The sequence below is a fragment of the Dendropsophus ebraccatus genome, chromosome 10 (assembly GCF_027789765.1).
Source record: "Dendropsophus ebraccatus isolate aDenEbr1 chromosome 10, aDenEbr1.pat, whole genome shotgun sequence".
In the NCBI taxonomy this organism is placed as follows: domain Eukaryota; kingdom Metazoa; phylum Chordata; class Amphibia; order Anura; family Hylidae; genus Dendropsophus; species Dendropsophus ebraccatus.
In genome coordinates this window covers 59,461,641-59,486,111 of record NC_091463.1, presented here as the reverse complement: position 1 = coordinate 59,486,111, position 24,471 = coordinate 59,461,641, and the positions used below count along the sequence as shown (strand labels likewise).

Sequence of the window (24,471 nt, the reverse complement as noted above, 5' to 3'; positions counted from 1 at the left end):
ATTTTTTCGACTTTTTGCTCCACTCCCGCTTGATCTGATACATTTACTGTAAATCACCCACAAGATAATTGGCATGAATTATAGCAGAGACCTATTGTACCCAAGCTCCTAGATGGCATTCATTGTGGCATATGGGAAGAGATAAGACCCATTCCTTTTGTGACATAGTTCCCATTACAATGAATACCCACTTTTTTATTATGTTTTTAGCTCTAAAGTTATGTATTGATACATTTGATACATATCTTTATTGTGGTCATAGCTCCATTTTTCTTACAAAGATTACTAGGTATTCTCAGACAGCTGAAACCTATAATAGGCAGTCTAAAGATATGTCATAGTTATCACAATGGCTCAGTCCGTTTGATCAATTTGGTGCATTTCTAGTCTTTCTAGTCTAAATTTAGCTGGCCTATATTACACCAAAATGTTAATATAGAACAAGATCAATTGTCTCCCCGGACAGCAGTGAACATTGGTAAATGAGCACCCAGTGAGGTATTAGGATTGACACTGTGTTCACTGTGACTTCCTATAATGCACACCCAGCACCCAGTGACTTGGTATAATAAAAACAGTCACCCGGTTACTTGGTATACTGGACAATGGCTTCACTGCTCTCACAGAACCCCCCCCACAATCCCCTCTCCTATCCTCTTTGTCCCTATGTCTCTGTATTTCTCTCCCTGTTGCCTGCTGCATCCTGCTCTCCACTATACACAGCTGACTGGCTGCCTCCAGGAAGCCAATCATCTTATATAGAGGGTGAGGGGGGGGGGGGGGGGTTGCTGATATCGCAGTGGGGTTTGCAGCTGATTGGAAAGGCACAAGGGATTAAAGATAATCCCTTGCTTTTCTTAAAAAACAGTTTTGCGAGCTAACATGTGCGGCCGCCATGTTTAGCGAATTTGCAAAGCGTATCTGCAAATCTAAATTGGTCAGATTCACTTCGCTCATCTCTGGTTTTCATATCAAAATCAGATCCTGAATTTTTCACTTGACATCATAGAGAATCAGTTAGGGGGTTGGAGGCATGTCTAAAGGGTATTCCCATGGTATTGACATGCCGATGAGCTGCTGAAAGGTTATACTCAAATGTATGAGCCTATTGTGTTGTGCCTCCCTGTTGCACAACCAGATTGGAGTATATTGCATATACTATCTGTACAGTATAGAGCATATTATTGGTTATACATTTTTAGATCATCACTAAAATTCTTAGATTAACATTCACTTTAAGGGAAGTAGGAGCAATGTCCCATAGGCTTGCACTGCCTCTTAGTATTGGGGCTCAATCTATAGGCTCCACTTGTCCATACGATATCTATGCCTTGAAACAGCATAGGTGTTAGCTAGCCTTACCATTTGCACTTCATTGATAACTAAGAAGCCCGAGAGTTCCTGTTTATTCTCATAATACTGTTTATATAAGAAAGCAAGAAACACATCTCATAGCCCATTTAAAAACCTGTCTTTTAGCATCTACAGGGCATCTTTTACTGAAAGCGTAAAATCCATCACGCCGTCAGCAGTCAGCGGAGCTCCGGATATCCCAGAAGGACATTTTAGAAATGTCACAATTTAGTTCAAATGGAAAATGTTTGGATTAAATGTTTTGACATTTAAGTATTATCTCCAAGGACCGTTCTGAGGACAGCCGGCTAGTCTGTCCCTTTTTGTAATTTAAATGTTGAAACATACATTACTGAACTGTCGGAGATGTATTTGCTGCCAAAACCGTCTATATCTTATCCTACCGGATGATCAAGCTGTGCTGGTAATGACTAATTATTTTGGACTAATTTCGTTCTGTAGCAGTTTGTTAAATATAAATGTCAAGATAACGTAAAGTGAAAAATATATCTAAAGCCTGTGGGCCTGTGTACAATGTATATCTCTTTGGTAAATCAAAATTTCCTTAATCTGTCGCCAATAGAACGAGGTTATCAAATATACTGGAGTAAAGGACAGCCACTGTTATGTAACATTTAGCGTTAAGGTGAAGAATCTCCAGGATGGAGGCTGAACATAAAACAATGACATAAAAAGGTTGCTGTCCCTTCTTTCTTTCAAATGTTATAGTATTCCTTTCCTGGCTTTCAGAAATTCCAGATTCCAGATTTTTTTTGTGCAGTTTTGGTCCAGAAATAAGCGCTAGATTGAAAACTTCTAGATTATCAGATTGGGAATTGATAGACTGTATGTCGTAGACTTATGGCACTAAGTGCCTCATAGACATGGTGGGACTCTTCAATTAAAGCAAATATAGCATCAGTACATTCACTTTAAGTTTGGCGTGGGGAAGCACTGGAGACAGGAGGAACCCCTCTTCTATGATGCCGCTTTGATTATAATGGAGCCACATCATAGAGGGGCGGGGGTTTCCTCCCACTGGGGATGGGCTGGTTCGCCTCCAGAGCTTCACCCCGAGCCGGTGCTCGGTAATAGACCAGCATCATGTGCGGGAATCGGGCGACGGTTCAAAAATGGACTGCAGCCCCAACTTCTCTGCTCCCGCTGTTCTATTCATGTGCAAATTGGTACATTTGCTTAAACCGAAGCTCTCTAGCTCCCAGTAGGGATACACATCATGGCATTTCTAGACTTGTACTGCCCTCGGCACAGTCTATAATCATAGCTATTTGAGTAAAGGCTTCTTAGCAACGTTAAAAACATTGGTGTGTACTGTTGTTGTTTTTTTTTTTTTTTTGCCACTACTCATTGTTCATGATATCACCAGTCATAAGTTCTCAGTACATGCTTGGGGCAAATGGGTCATACCACTTGTGTTGTACCTTCTGGCTTTCTCATGTTTGGAGTTGCACAATGTTTTATTTCTTCAGTTATATTTCAGTAGATATATCACAGATATTGTGTAACTCTTTCATTTCCTTAACCTCTTAAGGACATAGGACGTACCGGTACGTCCTATGTCCTCACTTGCACTTCAAAGCGGGGCCGCGCGGCGGCCCCGCTTTGAAGTGCCGCGATCCCGGGTGCCGCGTGTAGCCCGGGACCGACGCTATTAGCGGGCACGGTCTGATCGCCGTGCCCGCTAATTAGCTAATCGGAGGCAGCTGTCAAAGTTGACAGCTGCCTCCGATTACCGGAGGCAACGTTTCCCTGGTGTCTAGTGGGGGAGATCGCTCCTCCGGGACGTTGTCCCGGAGGAGCGATCTCCGTTACTGATGCCGGCCGAGGACGTGTCCAAGATGGCGCCGTCCTCGGCTCGGCATTCGTTCGTTTTCGGCTGCAGCAGCCGAAAGCAAACGAGTGCCGATCTCATGGATCTCTGCAGCATATCTATGCTGCAGAGATCTCAATGAGAGATCAAAGTATATATACTAGAAGTCCCCCAGGGGGGCTTCTAGTATATGTGTAAAAAAAAAAAAAAAAAGTGTTGTTAATAGTAAAAAGCCCCCTCCCCTAATAAAAGTCTGAATCACCCCCCTTTTCCCAGGTTTTAAATAAAAGTAAACAAATAAATAAATAAATAAACATGTTTGCTATCGCCGCGTGCGTAATCGCCCGAACTATTAATTAATCACATTCCTGATCTCGTACGGTAAACGGCGTCAGCGCAAAAAAATCCCAAAGTGCAAAATTGCGCATTTTTGGTCGCATCAAATCCAGAAAAAATGTAATAAAAAGCGATCAAAAAGTCGTATATGCGCAATCAAGGTACCGATAGAAAGAACATATCATGGCGCAAAAAATGACACCTCGCACAGCCCCATAGACCAAAGGATAAAAGCGCTATAAGCCTGGGAATGGAGCGATTTTAAGGCACGTATATTGGTTAACAACGGTTTGAATTTTTTACAGGCCATCAGATACAATATAAGTTATACATGTTATATATCGTTTTAATCGTAACGACTTGAGGAACATGCATAACAAGTCAGTTTTACCACAGGTCGAATGGCGTAAAAACACATTTCCCCCAAATAAAAGAAATGCGTTTTTTTTTTCAATTTCACCACACTTTGAATTTTTTTCTGGTTTCGCAGTGTACTTTATGCAAAAATTCTGCCTGTAATTGCAAAGTACAATTAGTGAAGCAAAAAATAAGGGGTCATGTGCGTTTCTAGGTGGAAAAATGCAAGTGCTATGACCTTTTAAACACAAGGAGGAAAAACCGAAAACGTAAAAACGAAAATGGGCCATGTCCTTAACCCTTAGGGGACACAGCCAGTTTTCATTTTTGCGTTTTCGTTTTTCCCTCCTCGTGTATATAAGGCCATAGCGCCTGCATTTTTCCACCTAGAGACCCAAATGAGCCCTTATTTTTTGCGCAACTAATTGTACTTTGCTAAGGCAGATGTAATTTTTGCCTAAAATGTGCTGGGAAACCAGAAAAAAATTATATGTGTGGTGAAATTGAAAAAAAAAACGCATTTCTTTTATTTGGGGGAAATGTGTTTTTACGCCATTCGCCCTGGGGTAAAACTGACTTGTTATGCATGTTCCTCAAGTCGTTACGATTAAAACGATATGTAACATGTATAACTTATATTGTATCTGATGGCCTGTATAAAATTCAAACCGTTGTTAACCAATATACGTTCCTTAAAATCGCTCCATTCCCGGGCTTATAGCGCTTTTATCCTTTGGTCTATGGGTCTGTGTGAGGTGTCATTTTTTGCGCCATGATGTGATCTTTCTATCGGTACCTTGATTGCGCATATATGACTTTTTGATCGCTTTTTATTACAATTATTCTGGATTTGATGCGACCAAAAATGCGCAATTTTGCACTTTGGGATTTTTTTGTGCTGACGCCGTTTACCGTGTGAGATCAGGAATGTGATTAATTAATAGTTCGGGCGATTACGCACGCGGCGATAGCAAACATGTTTGTTTATTAATTTATTTATTTATTTTTATTTATAAAATGGGGAAAGGGGGGTGATTCAGACTTTTATTAGGGGAGGGGGTTTTGTGTTATTAAAAATACTTTTTTCTTTTACTTTAGACATATACTAGAAGCCCCCCTGGGGGGCTTCTAGTATATGCACTCTGATCTCTCATAGAGATCCATGCAGTATAGTTATACTGCATGAATCCATGAGATCGGTGTTCTATTACTTTTGGCTGCTGCAGCCAAAAGCAATAGAATGCCGAGCCGGGATCAGCGCCATTACGGAGCAGACCCCGTCCCGGTATGGATGCAGGGATCGCCCCCCCGAAATCGCGCCGCAGGGGGGCGATCCCCCCACTAGACCACCAGGGATGTGTAACCGCAAGTATTTAGAAGCAGCTGTCAACTTTGACAGCTGCTTCTAAGTACTTAATTAGCGGGCACGGCGATCGGACCGTGCCCGCTAATAGCCGCGAGCCCGGGCTACTCGCGGCACCCGGGATCGCGGCAGTTCAGAGGGTGGTCGCCGCGCGACCCCCCTCTGAACTCCCATAGCGGCACGAGGACGTTAAATAACGTCCTGGTGCAGCTATGGGTTAAAGGGTTAAAGGAGTCCGGTGAAAATTTTTATTAAAGTTTTTTTTATTGCCCCCCCCCCAAAAGTTATACAAGTTACCAATATACACTTATTATGGGAAATGCTTATAAAGTGTTTTTTTCCCTGCACTTACTAGTGCATCACGGCTTCACTTCCTGGATAACATGGTGATTTCATGACCCGACTCCCAGAGCTGTGCAGGCTGTGGCTGCTGGAGAGGATGATGGCAGGGGGACACTGAGGGACACAGGGCACTGGAGGGACACTGAGCATCCCCCTGCCATCATCCTCTCCAGCAGCCACAGCCCGCACAGGTCTGGGAGTCGGGTCATGACATCACCATGTTATCCAGGAAGTGAAGCCTTGATGCAGTAGTAAGTGTAGTAAGTAGTAAAGGGGGAAGTTCCTACTGCAGCCTGTTGCCTCAAACTGTATAGTGAAGAGGAATATAATGGGACATGGCTGAGCTCCAGGTATACAAAGATAATTTCTACCAACCTACACTGAAAGGGAATGTGTCATCAGGAAATGACTTCTTGTTTGAATAATGTTTTTATGTTAGAAAATTTTTTGTAATTTTTGGTGACATTTTTCAAATTTTCCATTTTTCTAACAATATTATAAAATAATCTGGAAATCTTGCAGTTTTCATTCTCACTAGGGCTAAAACTAAGCTGAGACTTCCTATTGTGTCTGTAGTAATAAGAGGAGGTGCTGTAAAATAATCTGTACAGCATTGCAGCGTCATGGGACACCAGTAGACAGATAGTATTAATACAATACAATAGCAGCTCCCTGTGGAATGGCCTCTTTGCAGGTCACAGAGTGGGTTCAGTTATGTTTCACATTCATCTCAAGGGGACAGACTCTATTGTCGTCTATGTCCATGAGTTTTGCAGTAAAGCATGTCACTAACTGCTGTTAAAAACAGCTCAATCAAGATGACAGCCCCTATAATAATGTTCAAAAAATTAAATTAAAAAAATTATACTCCGAAAATAGAAACTGATTAGAATAAAAGAACAAGCTTTAGTGTCTGAGTCTATTCAGTAAAATTACATTTAGGTGAAACATGCCCTTTAAAGCGACTCTGTATCGATAATCTGACCCCCCCAAACCACTTGTACCTTCGGATAGCTGCTTTTAATCCAAGATCTGTCCTGGGGTCCGTTCGGCAGGTGATGCAGTTATTGTGCTAAATATTTAGTTTTAATCCTACAGCGCTGTGTCTAACGGCCGGGGCTTACATTTGTATATGCATTAGGCTGGCACAACCTCTCTGTCCCTCCTCCCCGCCCTCCTCATCATTAGGAATGCTCCAGGCAGATTGCTTCCTATTCCCCACCTGTGTGCATAATGAACATGGGCTGAATTGTTAAGACACCTGTGCAAAGCTCAAACAGCAGTAAATGTTCCTGGATCATTCCTAATGACGAGGAGGGTGGGGGAGGAAGGACGGAGAGGTGGTGCCAGCCTGATGCATATACAAATGTAAGCCCCGGACGTTAGACACAGCGCTGTAGGATTAAAAGTTGTTTTTAGGAGAATAACTGCATCACCTGCTGAACGGACCCCAGGACAAGTGGTTTGGGGGGGATGGGGGGGGGGTCAGATTGTGGGTACAGAGTCGCTTTAAAGGGATTCTCCAGGAAGAAGAAAAGGTCTTTTCCATTTTGCTCCCTGGCTCTCACTTCCTCTCTCTGCTCGTCCTGTGCTACTTTCCCACCTGATCTTAGAATTGTGTGGAGTGAGCAAATGCACACTGTGTAGGGTAAATTTTGTTGACACTGTACAACTGTTTCTGAACTTGTACTGCCCACTGTGCAGTTGCATTTCTCCACATGCTTTCTGAGACCGGGTTCACACTACGTAAAAAACACGGCTGTATTTCATATAAACGGCTGTTATTTAACAAATAACGGCCGTTATTTGCATAACTATGGCTGTTTATACGAAATAAGGCAGTGTTTTTTACGTAGTGGGAACATAGCCTGAAGATCAGCCTAGAAGAGAACATTGCATTTACTTTTTAAGGCTATAGTCACGCAACATTTGTATTCGTCCACGTGTTGTCCATTCAAAAATACGTCCGAAAACAAATATGAAGCATAATCTTTGAATTAACTTTTTTTTCTTGTGCATTTTCTATTTTTAGTGTTCTCTAGTAGACTGACTGTAGTTAATATGTAAGCCCCCCTAGTAGCAGCTGTAGGCTGCCAGAATATCATCATACCTCTGTCATATCTCTCATCATATCTATATCATATCTCTATTACAATATTAATCTGCACAGAATGGACCTAAGAAGCACTTTAGATTTTCTGCGATAAAGAAAGGAGGATGGTAGGGGCAGAGGATGGTAGTTAAAAAAAAACATCATCACAGCTCCACTGTGATTGACACAGTGTATAGTGACATCAATGGGGCACTTCCACCAGGGTGAAGGAGCGAGTGAGGAACTATTATATGTATATATTATTATGATTGTTTTTTTTAATATTGAGTCATAAAATGTTAAATTGAGACTTTCATAAATTGTAATATTATTGCAAAATCAAATAAGTATATAAACTCAGGGATGACTGTGCCGTACTTACGTGGAGCTCCTTCTGCCATCTCTATAGCTGTGATTCCTAAAGACCAGAGATCACTCTGTGTAACAAAGCACAATCATAGGTTCAGAACTAAAATTACATAATTACATTAAAATGAAGCAGCAATGTGATAACAGGCAGCAATAAAGTTTCCATTTTGAAGGGCTAATCATCGGGCAAGTAAGCGTGCATAGGAACACTCATTGACGACAATCTGACCATGTAAAAAGACCAGTAACCAGCTGATGATTGAGCAGACTTTCATTCATCAACAGATGGGATCTTTTAAGCAGCGTTGTCGGCCAAACATCTCTCTGTGTAAACAGGTGATGTGTGGAAGACAATGATGCAATCATTCAAAAGGCCTGGCCACATGATTGATCATGACTTGTGAAGACACAGAAAACAAGCTGTCCGCCCATGTAAAAAGGCACTATGACACATAACCTCTCTGTCTCAATGAGTGGTGATTCTGTACATATCAGATTTACCATATAGACATGATGAAATAGCATCAGTGTGGAGTGTCCCTTTTGGACATAAATCTGAGGACTCTTCATTGTGCACACCATGCACCATTGGGTCCTCTATTGACGTCAGTGGAAATCCAACATCCAAAGTTTTTTTTTTTTCTTTTAATATTAACAGCACCACATTGATTATCAGCTATGGTGTCTATGCATGTATGCAGATCTTGCCTACTGTTTCCACTATGAACAGCTGCAATAATATTAACTCTAACTTTTTTTTTTTTAACCTAAGTGAACTCCTTTAAATATAGTGCAAGGGAATATTACACAATACTAACAGCATACAAAATGCCAGAGTCCAGGACAATGATCATTTGTATGAACAGCTGGCCTTCCCAATCCCCGAGGGGGCACAAAGCATTTCAACAATAACTCTTCACCGCTAACCTATTAGGAAGTGATTCTTACACAGTCAGCATGCTTCCTTTAGGAAAGTCTGGTCAGCCAGTGTTTATCAGAAGAGGAGATGACTAATGACACAAAGAATTTCTTTTTTACATGGCTCCAGTGCTCGCTCTTTGTGAAATATGCCTTGTTAGAAGAACTCACCCGATAGTCATATGTTGAGTCTGGATTCTCATCACATGCAATGACCTCAGGTGCCATCCAGTATGGGGTTCCAATAAATGTGTTCCTTCTGCCTATCGTTCGGTCCAATTGGGCACTCACACCAAAGTCAACTGGAGAGACAGACCGGGTATAAAACACAGCCAGGCGTTCAATTCCCATCACAAAAGAACATGCCACATTTGCACAGTTAACAAATCTTGGCCATCAAGCCAAGTGGGTTTTGATGTTTCTGTTCAGGGAATACAATTGTAAAAGCAAAAGAAATTGTATAATAAATCAACCGAAGATTTGGCAGAACCTATTTTTGGCTGAGACAAAGCCACTTTTTTTTTTTTTTCTCGTTTCAATATTTTCACTTACAAGTTGAATTCATAGAGGAACTTTTGTGAGTGATAGATACAAGCATAAGGCTCATTCAGACTAATTGCATTGCGGGGGTAACTAATTCTAAAATAGCATCTTTGTAGAGACGCAAATAATAAATGTCACATTTTTGCACGCAGCCATCAATTATGTATTTATACAAATCTATCAAGCCGCTCTTGCTTTGCCATGGTTTACCTGAAATGTTTTATAATCATCTCAAAACAGATGAACACGCTGAAATAATTGCCTGTGGATAAGCTGTCTAAATATAGCGCTCTAATAAAGGACCGGGAGGTAAAGCAATGGCAGGTTTCTATTCTATAACATGAGCAATTTAAGAAACTGTACTTTTATATTACATTTTACAGTGCACTCATGTGTAATTTAAATAGTACTTCCTAACTGCTAATTTAACACCTATCATATAGGTCTATAGGACCATACTGAACGTGTCTTTAAACACTGTGACGCTGAGTCACTTAAAGGAGACCTGAAACTATTTGCATGCTGCCTGAACCATGAACAGCAGGAAACACCGACAGGGACCTGTATTACCGTGATATATGATTACAGTAAAATGAGAGAGTCAATCATGGCTGTAAATACACCTGAGAAAGGGGCTCTGAGTGATCTATTCTTATTGGCGGATCTTTCCCTACTTGTGTATAGGGAGCAATCTATCAATGAAACCATAGGGTACCACCCAGAGGATTTAGAACCCTGTTCCTGACCAAGCTTACAGGTATGATTACTCTAAAACTGCACAGCCATTTAGAGCCAATTATGTTCCACTGTAATACACTATTACACCAAACAATTCAGCCATTATTGGTCAATCACCGACTGTTCTGGCTGATAATCGTTTGCTGTAATAGCTCGTGTTAAAAGATCAAGATTGCGGCCCTCACTGACTTTAATGGGACGCCCCAGAAGATCTAAGGAACGTCCTGGGAGCCCCTCCCGCAGCTGCCCGTGCCCCCCCCCCATCCTCCTGCTCACTGTTTGTACATGTAATCGAGCAGGGAACAAGGAGGAGCGAGCGCTAATCTGGCAGATTGACGCTCGCTTCCTCCTTTATAATGTGCTGTGTAATACAGCCTTAGGCTGGGTTCACACTACGTATTTCAGTCAGTATTGTGGTCCTCATATTGCAACCAAAACCAGGAGTGGTTTGAAAACACAGAAAGGCTCTGTTCACACAATGTTGAAATTGAGTGGATGGCCGCCAAATAACAGTAAATAACTACCATTATTTCAATATAACAGCCGTTGTTTTAAAATAACAGCAAATATTTGCCATTAAATGGCGGTGGAATTACACCTCAGCCCAATTCACCGGGATGACTGAGCCCCAATCTCATACAGATCCCATAGACATAAATAGCAATGCCTATAGAAATAAACCATCTGTTTTAAATCTAATATTAAATCTCAATCATCTGTTCTCATTTTGGCTTTTAAATGAAATGAATCAGCAAAATGTATTATGCAATTATAGAAGGAGATGAACTTGTTTAGCTGCAGCAGATGAAAAGTCCCCTGGAATCCCTTGCTCTGGAGGACCATGGGACCCGAGGCCATCTTAGGTTATAACTTAAGATCTACTTGAAACCAGTATATGACTTTCAGAAACAATGATTACTGGAATGTAATGTCTGCAATTGAGCAACAATTGCAAAAGATGACAAAAGTTAAATTTCTCACGTTAAATAATGCGTTTGGTAAGAAGCGAGATACATGTGAAGCTGAGGGTGTTGAAAAACATCCTGGGCGTCAAAGACACTTAGGTTAACTTTTTAACCCAAGGGTGTGTCAGAAACCATCCAGCATCCTGTTTCTTCTAGCTGACTCTGTGCATTGATTTGGTGACCTTAAGTAACAGTATTACCAGAAATCAATATATGAAATACAAGCCTGTCTCACACTAAGCAGGCAAAGCTAAAATCTTAACCTAATCTGGCTTTACATAGTATCATTGAATGTAAATATACTGCTTCTGGCAAAGCCATGTCTATGAATCCCATCCACTACACACCCTTGGGCATCCTGAGTGCCTTCTTGTAGTGCCTTCATAAATCTTCATTATATCCCTAGCAATTTAGTCTTTGCAACAAAGACTACCAAGTACAATATGTGGAAATACAGTGTTAGGCCCGCTTCAGGTGGTCACAATACTGGACATTCCTGTAACAGCTACAGGAGTCAGACCTCAGTTCTTTTGTGATCCAAGTTCAGCTGACTAAAACTGTGAGTGGTTCCGAGTTTTGTATCTGTTTGTATAAAAGAATAAAAAAAAAACCTGAAGATTACCCCCTCAGAGTGGTGACAAGGTGATTTTAAAGGAGAAGTCTGGGGCTGCAACAATTTTTGGAAGAGGCAGGGTTGGAAAGGGGGGGGGGCATAACAACCACTACTACTCACTCATCCCCATGCCTGTCCGGCGCCAGATCGCCCTGCTGGCCTCCAGGATCATCTTCTCAGCCGACGTCACAACCTGACAGCCCGCTCGGCGAGTTAGTGACTAGGGCAAGACGCCACACCAGTGACCGATTGGCTGAGCGAGCTGTCCGTTAGCTGGGTCAGGCATCCCCCCCCAGGAGTTTTGATGACTTTACAAATTGGGGGGAAAATACCTTCTGGTGAAGGTTTTGGACATTCTGACACAGCAATTCACAGGCATGGGGAGAGGTAAATTGTTGTTCCTTGAGATTTTCCCCCTGCCCGTGCAGGATTTTAAAATGAAAAAAAATCTCTGGACTTCTCCTTTAATACCCCTCCATGGGACACACGTTTAGTATTCTCCCCATTTCAGGACCAGAGCTGGGCTGTTTGCCAGTGGTACACAAACAGTTACTTCCTCCTTTAGTTATCTGGCCAGTCACAGCACAGCTTTTACTCCTCTCTGCTATGAACTAGACTGAACAGGCTGTAACTGTGTCGGGGATGATTTGGAGCACACTACTATCAATGCCATGTGGAGGAAGGCAAGGTGTTGATCCTCTGACTGGGAAAGTTCTTTGTGAGTAGAAATTAAATAAACAGCATTAACACAGCAAAGAAGGAGTTAAATAGTCACTGAACTGCAGCTTAGAGGAGGGGGCCTTGATTTAGAAAAACTTTATTCCAGAAACAGCACCACTCTTGTTTCCTTTTTGGATGCGGTTTTGCAACTCAGTTTAGGGGCCCTATTCCATGGGAGGATTATCGTTCAGATTATCGTTAAATCGTTAGAATCTAAACGATAATCGTTCATTTGAATAGCAGTTAACGATTAACGACCGAACGAGAAATCGTTGATCGCTTAATAAGACCTGGACCTATTTTTATCCTTGCTCGTTTGCAAATTGTTTGCATTGAATAAGACGTCGTTCAGTCGTTCGCAATAGTGACGAACGCAATAGCGACGACAAGACGACCGCAATAACGATCATAAGTAACGATTATCTTTCCATGTAAATGGGTGAACGATTTCAGGTCTTTCGCAATAGTGGTCGTTTGGATCGTTTACCATTAACAATTATGCGAACTTAGAGCTTAAAGGGGTTATCCAGCGCTACAAAAACACGGCCACTTTCTTCCAGAGACAGCCACACTCTTGTCTCCAGCTTGGGTGGGGTTTTGCTGCTCAGTTCCATTGAAGTGAATGGAGCTTAATTGCAAACCGCACCTGAACTGGAGACAAGAGTAGTGTTGTCTCTGAAAGAAAGTGGCCATGTTTTTGTAGCACTGGATAACCCCTTTAATTACAAAACCACACCCAAACTAAAGGCAAGAATGTTGCTGTTTTTAGAAGAAGGTGGCCATATTTTTCTAATCCTGGATAAATCCTTTAGGGCTAAGCTTTGATCCCTCTTGAGGGGGTAGACCATGGGTCTCCAAACTGCGGCCCTCCAGCTGTTGCAAAACTACATTTCCCATCATGCCTGGACAGCCAAATCCAAAGCTTTAGCTGTCCAGGCATGATGGGAGTTGTAGTTTTGCAACAGCTGGAGGGCCGCAGTTTGGAGACCCATCAGGTAGACAGACTAACAGATTGCAGGTACACAGCCTAGGCCTTTTCAATGTGCTGCACTAGCTTAGCACTAGTTTAGTCCCCACCCTCACGTCCTGTGTTTTGAATTGGTTGTTGCTGGAGACAAAATATCCCTAACAACAGATGGTGGACAGGAGATTGCATAGAAAAAGGACTTTAGAGTTTGTTTGTTTTTTGTCTGGGATAAGAAATCATTTGTTGTAAATGAAGTGAATTTACCTCTACATATAAAAGTACCGTAAGAGATCAACATTCCTACAGGTGCTTCTAATAAATCTTGCATGGAAAAAAAAAACATGCTTTGATTGGATTACAAAATTCCAGCATTAAAGGGGTGCTCCGGCGGGGGGGGCACTTTTTTGGGGGGACCGGGGAGGAGGTGGCTGAAATAAGACGTCCACTTACCTCCCCGGTTCCAGCGGCGGGCCCCGCATCACGGCGCTCCGGTCCCCGGTTCCCGGTCGCTTCCGGGTGTCTGACGCCGCCTGAGACGATACGTCTCAGGGCCGCTCAGCCACTCAATGAAGGAGGCGGGATCCGAGCGGACTTCAAACAGATCCCGCCTCCTTCACTGAGTGGCTGAGCAGACCTGAGACGTCACGTCTCGGGCCCGCGTCAGACACCCGGAAGCGGCCGGGAACCGGGGACCGGAGCGCCGTGATGCGGGACCCGCCGCTGGAACCGGGGAGGTAAGTGGACGTCTTTTATTTCAGCCACCTCCTCCCCGGTCCCCCCAAAAAAGTGCCCCCCCGCCGGAGCACCCCTTTAATTTGACAACTTACAGGTCTTCTCACCAAGGTCTAGAGCATGTCACCCTATTGAGTCTGCAGAATTTACCACTTGCAATTTTATGACTTGTGTTGATAGCTAATATCATCCCATATTTCTAGATCATCGCTAGTAAAATTATTAGACATCTGTATCTAATAAAACAATATAATTCACTCTATGTGTGCAGCATTTCACCCTGTTCTTGCCAAGCCATAACCAGTTCCTCCAAAAGAGCTGGCAACCTAATTAAAACCATTCACCCTTAACATCGGTCTTCACTTACACGGCAGTTTTAAGCTCATGCAATGCATTGGCTCCTAACTGTATAAAGGCTTGATTATTAATAGCCCCATGCTGTGTATGATTCTCACTTACAGAGGAAGAGCCCTACAGACAATACTTTGTACACTCTATGTTTGAAACAACACTCCCTCTGAAATCTAAATGTAAGCAACAGGCATCCTGTGCTGCTTGTCTACCACTCAAAAGTAGGGATGAGCGAACCGAACCGTTACGAACCAGATTTGGTACCGAACCGAACTTTCAAAAAGTTTGTTACGAAGTTCGTTAAAACCGCAATGGCGTCGCAAAACTGTATTGTTTTCACAGAATGGAAGAGGATATAAGGAATTATTACTCCTATCATCCCTTTTATCCTGTTATTATGTGAATATCAAGGTGTGTGACGTCACTACAGGAACAGGAAGTGCCTGAGCGTTCACGTTCTTTCTCATTGTGTGTCTAGACTGCAGAGAGAGAGAAGCTCTGTGCTAGTTAGGGAGGGAAAGCACATAGATAGATAGGCAAACAAGTAGATAGCTACAGGGAGGTAGAGAGAGGGAGAGATAGGAAGTAAAAAACTTGTGATATCCAGGCAGAGATAGGGAGATAAAAAAAAAAGACAGAGAAAAGTGAGAAGAGTCAGAACCAGCTACCGTTCTGTGACTGAGAGGAGACGCTAGTTGTTGCTGCTGTGGTGGGTGCCATCAACCCCCGTATAGCTGCAACCAAAAAACTTCATTAAAAAAAACGCCAAAAAACTAAAAAAAAAAAAAAAAAAGTTTGTTTGTTCGTTTGTGATAACCTGTACATTGCTGCTTTGTTGGGTGCTGTCAACCCCGTATAGCTGCAACCCACAAAGTTGTTAAAAAAAACCCTAAAAAAGTTTTAAAAAAAAGGTTGTTTGTTTGTTTGTGATAACCTGTACATTGCTGCTTTGTTGGGTGCTGTCAACCCCGTATAGCTGCAACCCACAAAGTTGTTAAAAAAAAACCAAAAAACAAAAAAAAAAGGTTGTTTGTTTGTTCGTTTGTGATAACCTGTACATTGCTGCTTTGTTGGGTGCTGTCAACCCCGTATAGCTGCAACCCACAAAGTTGTCAACCCCGTATAGCTGCAACCCACAAAAAACCCTAAAAAAGTTGAAAAGGTTGTTTGTTTGTTTGTGCTAACCTGTACATTGCTGCTTTGCTGGGTGCTGTCAACCCCGTATAGCTGGCTGCAACCACAAAAGTTCTTTAAAAAGTTCATTAAAAGAAGGTTTAAAAAAAGTACAAAAAAACACAAAAAAGTAAAAATTAAAAAAAAGGTGTTTTGTGATTACCTGTACATTGCTACTTTGCTGGGTGCCGCCAACCCACAAGATTGTCACTGAAAGTTTGTGCCTTGCGGCCAGTAGCTTCTTTCATTTTCCCCCAACAAAAGAACCATGTCCAAGCGTCCTACATCCAGCACTTCACAGGCAGGGACTGCAAGAGGCGGTGAGGCTAGGAGAAGTGGCAGCACCAGGCCCGGTGGCAGCCGGGGTAACAGGCGTGGCAGCAGGGTGCAGCTACCCCAGACACCCAGTGGTTCTGTAAGAACCACACAGCCAGCGGTTCTAGATTGGCTTACCCAATCCTCCACTTCCACCGCCCAAAGCTCCCAAACGAAGTCGGCTGGATCATCCGACACCACCCTTACATGGGACGGTCAGCGAGAGTCCTCTGCCCTGTCCCCTGTTATTACTATGCCACTCACCTTTGGGGCACCCTCTGCCAGGGAACTGTTGGCAAATCTTCATCTGCCTTTGGATTCTCTACCACTTTTTGATGATGAGGAGTAGGAGATAGTCCCCCAAAGGCAGCAGGTGGAACGTGCAGAGACTGCAGAGGAGGTGGTGGCTGTAAGCCAGGGAGGGGCATCCAGTGCCACACCTGAGATCCTGTCCCAGCCACTGGAGGACAGTAGCAGTGGTGGTGATGATGATGTCGCTGATCGGACGTGGTGCCCCCAAACACCATTATCCTCCTCATCATCAGGGGAGGAAATTGAGGTGCTACCGAGACAGCAACATCCCACTGGTGCAAGGAAGCGAGGCACAAGAGGGAGGGGTAGAAGACAATCTACCAGGCAGAGTCCATTACCTCCAAGCCTTGGTCCTGAGAGGGGACCCTCAGGCAGCGGTGACAGTGAACAACCAGCAAGACCCCCCCCCGTGGCTGGCAGCAAACCATGGTCCTCTGTCGTCTGGCAGTTCTTTCAGCTGGGGACAGATAAGCACATCGCTCTGTGCCTGCTGTGCAATGAGAGGGTCAGTCGTGGCAGGGGTGATAACCTTGGGACAACATCCATGAGGAAGCACATGGAAAGGCAACACCAACAGGCCTGGAAAAACCGTGACCCCAATGCCACCTCCTGTCATTATGCACCATACACTGCAGATCCCATCATGCAGCATCCTCTCACTGGAACTCAGGGCTCGTCAGCCTCAGTTGCCAGCAGCAGCACAGTCTCCCTGCCATCTACACCCCTAATGAGGCAGCAATCGCTGACTGAGTCCATGGCCAAATGTCAGGTGTACTCCAGCAGCCATCCCATGGCACAGAAACTGACCGGACACCTGGTTAAACTGCTGGTGCTTCAGTCCCTGCCTTTTAATGTTGTGGACTCCGAGCCTTTCAGGGATTTTGTGGCGTGTGCGCACCCCAGATGGCGAGTCCCCAGCCGCCACTACTTCTCTGGCAAAGCTGTCCCATCACTGCACAGTTATGTGAAGAGAAAGGTTGGCGACTCATTGGGACTCTCGGTGTCCAAGACAGTGCACCTGAGTGCTGATGTCTGGTCCTCTAATTATGGGCAAGGGCAGTACATGTCCGTTACTGCCCATTGGGTCAACATCCTTCCAAGAGACCATCAGGAAGTTGGCCCATTCTTGCCACTGTCACCTCCACGGTGCTTTAGGGGGCCAGCAGCGGGTAGCACAAGTTCTGCCTCCACCACCACTGCAGTCCAACCTGACCCAGTGTCTTACCACCGATGTCAGGCCCGCCGCTCTCAGGCTGTCCTCCATTTGGTGAGCCTGGGTCAACGAAGCCACAGTGGGCAGGAGCTCCTCCGGACCATCAGGGAGGAGATAGCTGAATGGCTGACCCCATGTCGACTAACGGTGGTCAACGGTATAAAAATGCCCTGTGGATTTTACTCAGCAGACCCGCAGCCACATGTGAAGGTACCCATAGGGTGAGTTTTTTTTGGGAGTGACAAAAGCGAGGGTGGGAGGTCACTCCCATACCCCATCAGGGGTTTTTCCCCTACCCACTTTAAAAGATAAATCCAGGCAATTAATAACTTTCTGTACCCTTACTTGACCCAGAAACTTATAAATTGACTGGACTTATCCTTTAAGCCAGCTGGTGACAGCACTTAAAAAACACAAAAGCATACATTCATTGGATTGGAAGCTACACTCGGTTAGGACATAAAACTGGTGTTAAGGGAAAAAAAAAAAAAAAAAAAAAAAAAATATATATATATATATATATATATATATATATATACCAGTGCCTTATCTAATCCTCAACCATCAAGGAGGTGTTGCTGATCCATTGCATGCATGCCTCCTGCCTCTCCACCATGCCTGATTGATGTACAGGGCTCAGTGCTGAAACCAAAGCCCTGTACGTAAATCAGTCAAGGCAGGGACGAGGGAAGAGGAAGGAGGTGTGTCTGACCCTAAAAAATCTGATTGGGGGTCACAGGGTCTCAGAAAGGACTAGATAGAGGATGAAAATTTATGCATAATAAAACAAAACACAACAAAAACCGCATAGTGATGATGAATTCTCATTTATTTTTTCTTCCTGAGAGTGTTAATAGTTATATTTTTTGGGAAATTCTGTGTATAAAATCATCTAAGGATGCAGTCACCATTGGTAGTAAATCGGGTCACATGCAAATATGGCCTAATGTGAACAAACCTTCACTGTTACCATCACAATCTGCCTTTTCATTGACAAGCATGAAGCAGCCATCTTAGGGATGACTTACATGTCCATAGAATTCCGTCGATATACGGACAGTGTTCTACAGACTGGACTTGGGAGCTTCCAGCATCATAATTAATTATGATGTTTGGAGCTCCTAAACAGCCACACAGCTGTGTCAGTACACTAGCGTGAACTATTAAACTGTTTAGGAGCTCCTAACATAATAATTTATCATGATGCTGGGAGATCCCAGGTCCAGTCCGCAGAACACCATCCGTGTATAGATGAAATTCTACTGATGTATGAATGAACCCTTATTAGAACCCAATGTTCTAGTTTCTTTATTAGCCAAACCTTTGTGTGCAGTTCTGCACTCCTGCCTGCTGTTAGTGACCAAAAATATGGTAGATGATTTTAGGAGGAATTGTTTTCCTTCTTCTTTAAGAAAAAGCTAAAGCCAAGATCAATTCATGACCTTAGGGTTTCCTTAGACCATGAACTATTGGAAATGTCGAAGACTGAAGTTGAGAATGAAGAAATTCTGCACTAGAAAAGAAAAAAATTGGGCTTTACACTTTCCTAAAATGTGGATTCTTTTCTGAATAAAAGTAAGATAAGGCTATACTTTATCAATAGGAGACCATATGTATGGTGATTTTTCAGTATCTATTACTAGACAAGCTAACAACTGGATGTAGCAGAATTTCCCCACCAACTTGTGGTGTTGCGTAACAGCTTGAATCTCAAGTATTTTTATATAAACTCTGAAATATTCAGATCCATTCAGAAAGACCTAAAAGGTTCATTAGAGATGATCAGTATTAGGTTTTATCATCAAATCACTTATCCACTATCAGCTGACTGCTGCATATACAATATGTGATTGAACTGGTACTCACCCAATTTCACTTCTGCATTCTCTGTCAGAAGAACATTTTGCCCTTTGATATCCCTGTGAATAACATGGTGAGCATGGAGGTGAGCCAGACCCTGCAATACATAAACCTGTCATGTGAAACAGCAAATACCTTTACTGTGGAAGGAATGTATTATGTGAGATATGAAAAAGTCAACCCACAGGATGGTGAAGTTTCCAATGCCAGATTCCCTTTTATTTTTTATTCCCTTAGCCTAGTTTCTCACATACTGCATCGCAGCGGATATCATGCTGTGAGTTTCGCAGTGATTATGAACAGCAGTACCGGACGGATGATCTTCACTTCTGGTGAATTCGCATCCCAAATCCGCGCTGCACACAATCGAGCATGCAGCCAGAGCCACACGCTCCATCCATTCATTCTAATACGAAGTATGTTTTGTATTAATCACGGCTGTTGTTGCAAATTGCAACAACGGCTGTGATTTATACAAAACATACGTTGTGTGAACATAGCCACACAGTGGATTTTTGGCAAGAAAATCAGCTGCTAGAATGCAGAGCCGTAGACAATGACAGTACAGAGTATTGTAGTGGATTTCGCTGTGAAACCTGCTACAATATTGTACTTGTGAAGCTACCCTTGAAGAGTTGTTTTTTCCCCCCAACAGTTTTTATTGAATGTCAATATTTGGGATAGGCCATCGGTGTGTGATTAATTGGTGTCCACCTCCCACCAGAACCCTTACTGGTCAACATTAGTGTTGAGCAAACTTAATGCATACTGTACTCGTGTTTGTCCGAACACGAGCATGCAGCATTTAATTAATGTTGGACAGCCCTGGGGAATCCTGGAAAACATGGATATATCGAGCCACTGGAACTTTGCTCAACTCTAATCAAGACAGTAAAGGCACTATGAAGAAATGGCTTCAGTCTAATACTAGATACTGTGGTGCATCTGTACATTGCCTTATACTGCACCTGATACTGTAAGTGGACACCAAGTGTAGTACCAAACACAACTTCATAATTTCCGGAAAACCCCTTTAGCCTGTCATCACATACAGCATTTTGTTAACAGGCCACTGCAAGTCCCTCCTCTATGTTTACTGTTCCTTTTAAATCCACTCTTATTTTTGGCTCAGAAACTACAGTGTCTGTTTAAAAAAAAACAAAAAACTGCTATGTAGTACAGCACCCTTAAAGAGGTTTTCCAGGAAAAAACATATTGATAGCCTATCCACAAATAACCTGCCTTATTAAAAATATAGTCCGATCTGAAGGACGCATGTTGTAGAAGAGGAAGAGTTTAGAAAACTGATATATAGTTTTGTGGTAAAAAAATTCAGGATAGCTAGTAATCAATTCTGCTCATTCTTGTAGTCATATGAGTGGTCCGTCAATGACTGCTCTCTCTATATACATAGCTGTCAATCACTGAATAGGACCACCCACTTCCATAATAAGCTTTACACAAATAAATGAAATGAATAATGTTATCCTCTCCCTGCTCTATAACATGCTGCCCCTTTGCATTTAGGCAGTCAATACTTTTTAATTTTTAATTTGTTGCATTTAATGTACAGATTCATAGAAAGTTTTAAAACTTGGAAGATAGAGCAGATATCTCTATTTATATAAAGGCAGACTTTCTCTCTGACTGAGTCCCTCTATTTTATGCACAATTTTGCATATAATATGAATATCAAATTTTCTTTTTGCCTTTAAAACACTTCTTAGAAATAATTTTTCCTGCTTTTTCATAAATATATTTTCATCTGAGAATTCTTTGGTGAAATGGTTTCCTGCTGGTTTCAAATGATTACAGAAACCGCCCTCTCCATTTTGATATCTTTACAGTATCTAGTAAATTCTGTAATAAGTATCCAATGATCTATGTTATTAAAATTCTGATAATATAAACTGATGTGGAATTCCAGATCAGATATGTCTAGATATGAGTCAATCCAAACCCGATTGTATAGCATTTGATTACCGGTGGCTGCAGAAGATGGATGCATCCCTAGGGAGACCTGGAAAACATGGATACAGTCTATGGGGGACATTTATACGCCTCTATGTCTGCGGGGACATTTTTAAGTCCGGCGCATAAAACGCCGGAATTGATAAATGCCCCCCTATGGTTATATGGACATGTTCAGTGTTACTCCTCTATTCCTTGTCTAGGGAAAGTATCAGATTGCATCAATTGGACTTCATGTGATACACTGTGGATAGGATATATGTTAAAAGGGAGCTGACCCCATTAACTGCACATACATGCAATGTGGATTAAAGATCAGGAAGTGTAGCCTAGAATGATAAAAGCAATCATTATATCATATAAACTAGCTGTTATACTATCACCCAGTGTGGCGTGTGTTTTCTAACTGATCAATAACATAAAACCGAACTAGAAAACCTTTGGGAACGTACCCGCAGAACCTCTCTGCAGATGTATGCAATCCAATCTTCCTTCAAGCAGTTGCCTTTTGTCTTCTTGACCAAGTCAGTAACTGATCCTGCTCCACAGTATTCCATTACCAGCTGTAAGAGAGGGAGAACATGTCATCCATGTGTGTTTTGGTGGCATCAGATAATATAGAGAACTGTTAATAGGAGCTGCTATATCTTATACATATAGAATTATACTAATCTGTTTCTAACACTAATAGAGCAGAAAGTCTGACAAATTTATCTTCTCTTTCTCCGAGTAGCAGCTAAATGGTGGGATATTATTAATTTTAATTTTTTTTTACCAAAATAGACAAATGTGTCCATAGGATAGGTCATCAGTCACTGATTGGGGGTGGGGTGTAAGACACATACCTTCCTCCTCAGTGTCCCGGATGCTATAGGAGGCTATCAGCAGGTTAGATTAATCAAGAGTGACAGTCTGCTCAGTCAATCACTGGCCATGGCCGGCTGTCACTCTAAAGGCAGCTGGTGAAAACTGAGATCCACAAAGGGACACCGGGTGAGAATATCTTATTTTTTTGTCTTTGGGCCACACAGAGTAAGAACAGCGGAATGCCGCCAGCCTCCGTGTCATAATGACACTCTATGGGAGGCGCGTGCGGCTTCTCTCCCCACGCTGAAGAATGAACATGTTCATTCTTTAGCGCCGAGAGATGCAGAGCGCACGCCTCCTATACAGTGTCATTATGACTCTGTGTGAACGGGCACTTTGTCTTCTTTAGATGTGAGCCCGCCATCTTCCAGAACTTGTTTTTGATTTTGCAACGTTTGGAACGAACATCTCTACTGGGAAAACCCCTTTAATGAAGGCTACTCAGGGAGATTCTTTATTTTGTATTCAGGAAACAAAACAATACCATCAGTAAAATGGTGTCCATAGCCTTTAAGATTTTTTAAGTTGTTCATTAATAGTTACCCAAAGCTGATCATCCTGACCCACTGGACTTTTCTTTACAAAGGCTCCATAGTATGTAGCAATGTTTCTGTGGTGGGAGTACTTTTTCAGCATATTAATTTCAAGTTTAATTTCTTCTTCTTCCTCCTAAAATATACAAAACATTTAAGAAAGGATTGCAATAAAATGTTTGCTAGAAATTGTCTTTTCCCCCCCCCCATTTTTCCTTTTGGGCATGAGCAGCCTCGTGACATGTATTATTATTTTTTTTTTTTTTCATTAAAACTGCAGTGCATTTTTTTTTTCACAAGTGAACCACATGTGAACATTTCAACAGTGTCTGTACATTGTATGAAGAACAGCACTGTGTCTATACAACCTTCTCACATGGCTGCTTCATCCAATAGATCAGGTGCTATATTTTTACAGAACCAGATTTATTTCTATAAATAGCAATGTGACTTGTACTGTATGATGTATGAGGAGAGAAGCCATCTACAGCCCAGAAAGGATATGAGAAGTAAGAAAAGGGCAAAACATAGTTATTAAAAAGCACTTATCAAGTATAATATGGTCACTTGTAATAAAAAGAAAAAAGGTTGATTATGGACAGTCTCTATAAAATTAAAACTTACAATCCCAGTTAACTGTAATGCTAGGTTCACACTATGTACTATGTGAAAATGACAGCCGTCTTTCGTAAGAACGGCCGTCATCGTGCAAATAATGTCTGTTATTTTAAAAATAAAAGTGATGGACGTTATTATGAAAGACCGCCGTCATTTTTACTTAGTGTGAACCTAGCCTAAAGGTGCCTCTATACACTTTGAGGCCATGTTCCCACTCTGTAAGACACCGGCCGTCCGGGTCACAGAACGGCTTGTGTCAGAAAAGATCATCCCTGATGATCTTTACTGCCGCTGAATTCTGATGCGGGTGCATCCGTGCGTGCCCGTATCCGAATTCCCCACTGCTCACAACTGTGTGGACTGACATTGTTTTCTGCGGCTGCTATTCAGTGAATAGCGGCCACAGAAAACTGACTTGTCAGTTTCTTGCAGCGCCGCTAGGGATCCCAGCTGGAGTGTATACTAAGTGTATACACACTGGCCGTGATTCCCTCCGCAGCAGCACTACGTAAGTTCTGTAGTAATCACGACCATGATCACTACGGTACTTACGTAGTGTGAACATAGCCTGATGTCGCTTATGATTCCAATAATTTTGAGTGTCACAACATGTAATTGTCATTTGTACAATTTAGACAACCCCTATCGATATATCAAAATGACAACTCAAGATCTTTAGGTATAATAACAGTGTTAAAGATTTGAGATTCACATTGCTGTCTAAAAATGCTATCACTGAATAATCTTGTATTTAATCCATTTATCTAGACCTTGGAATTAGACATTGGTACCTTGTGACTTCTATTAACATTAACATTTTATTACCATGGAGACATGCAAGAACATGTCTTTTTATTTATTTATTTATTTTTGCAATTAATAGTGAACAATTGCACAAACAAAACATTTGTAAGTGTTATCCAAGTGTGCAGGGGCACCGTCAGCTGGAAATCTAAACTGAGGACTTACAAATCAGGAACTTCCTTACTTGCTATGAATAAGCTGGGCATTTTAGTTTT

General features: G+C 42.3%; 1 protein-coding gene across 2 annotated transcripts in view; it reads right to left on the bottom strand.

The window, feature by feature from the left end:
• NRK (Nik related kinase) overlaps positions 1–24,471 on the bottom strand; it is a 212,176-nt gene that overhangs the window by 109,390 nt on the left and 78,315 nt on the right. For both annotated transcript variants that reach the window (XM_069942941.1, XM_069942940.1), the window contains exons 4-8: positions 22,845–22,970; positions 21,887–21,997; positions 19,470–19,560; positions 9,133–9,263; positions 8,057–8,111 (exon numbers count right to left, since the gene is read on the bottom strand). In XM_069942941.1, the coding sequence (XP_069799042.1) occupies positions 8,057–8,111; positions 9,133–9,263; positions 19,470–19,560; positions 21,887–21,997; positions 22,845–22,970 (514 nt within the window). The remainder of the gene's footprint in view (positions 1–8,056; positions 8,112–9,132; positions 9,264–19,469; positions 19,561–21,886; positions 21,998–22,844; positions 22,971–24,471) is intronic.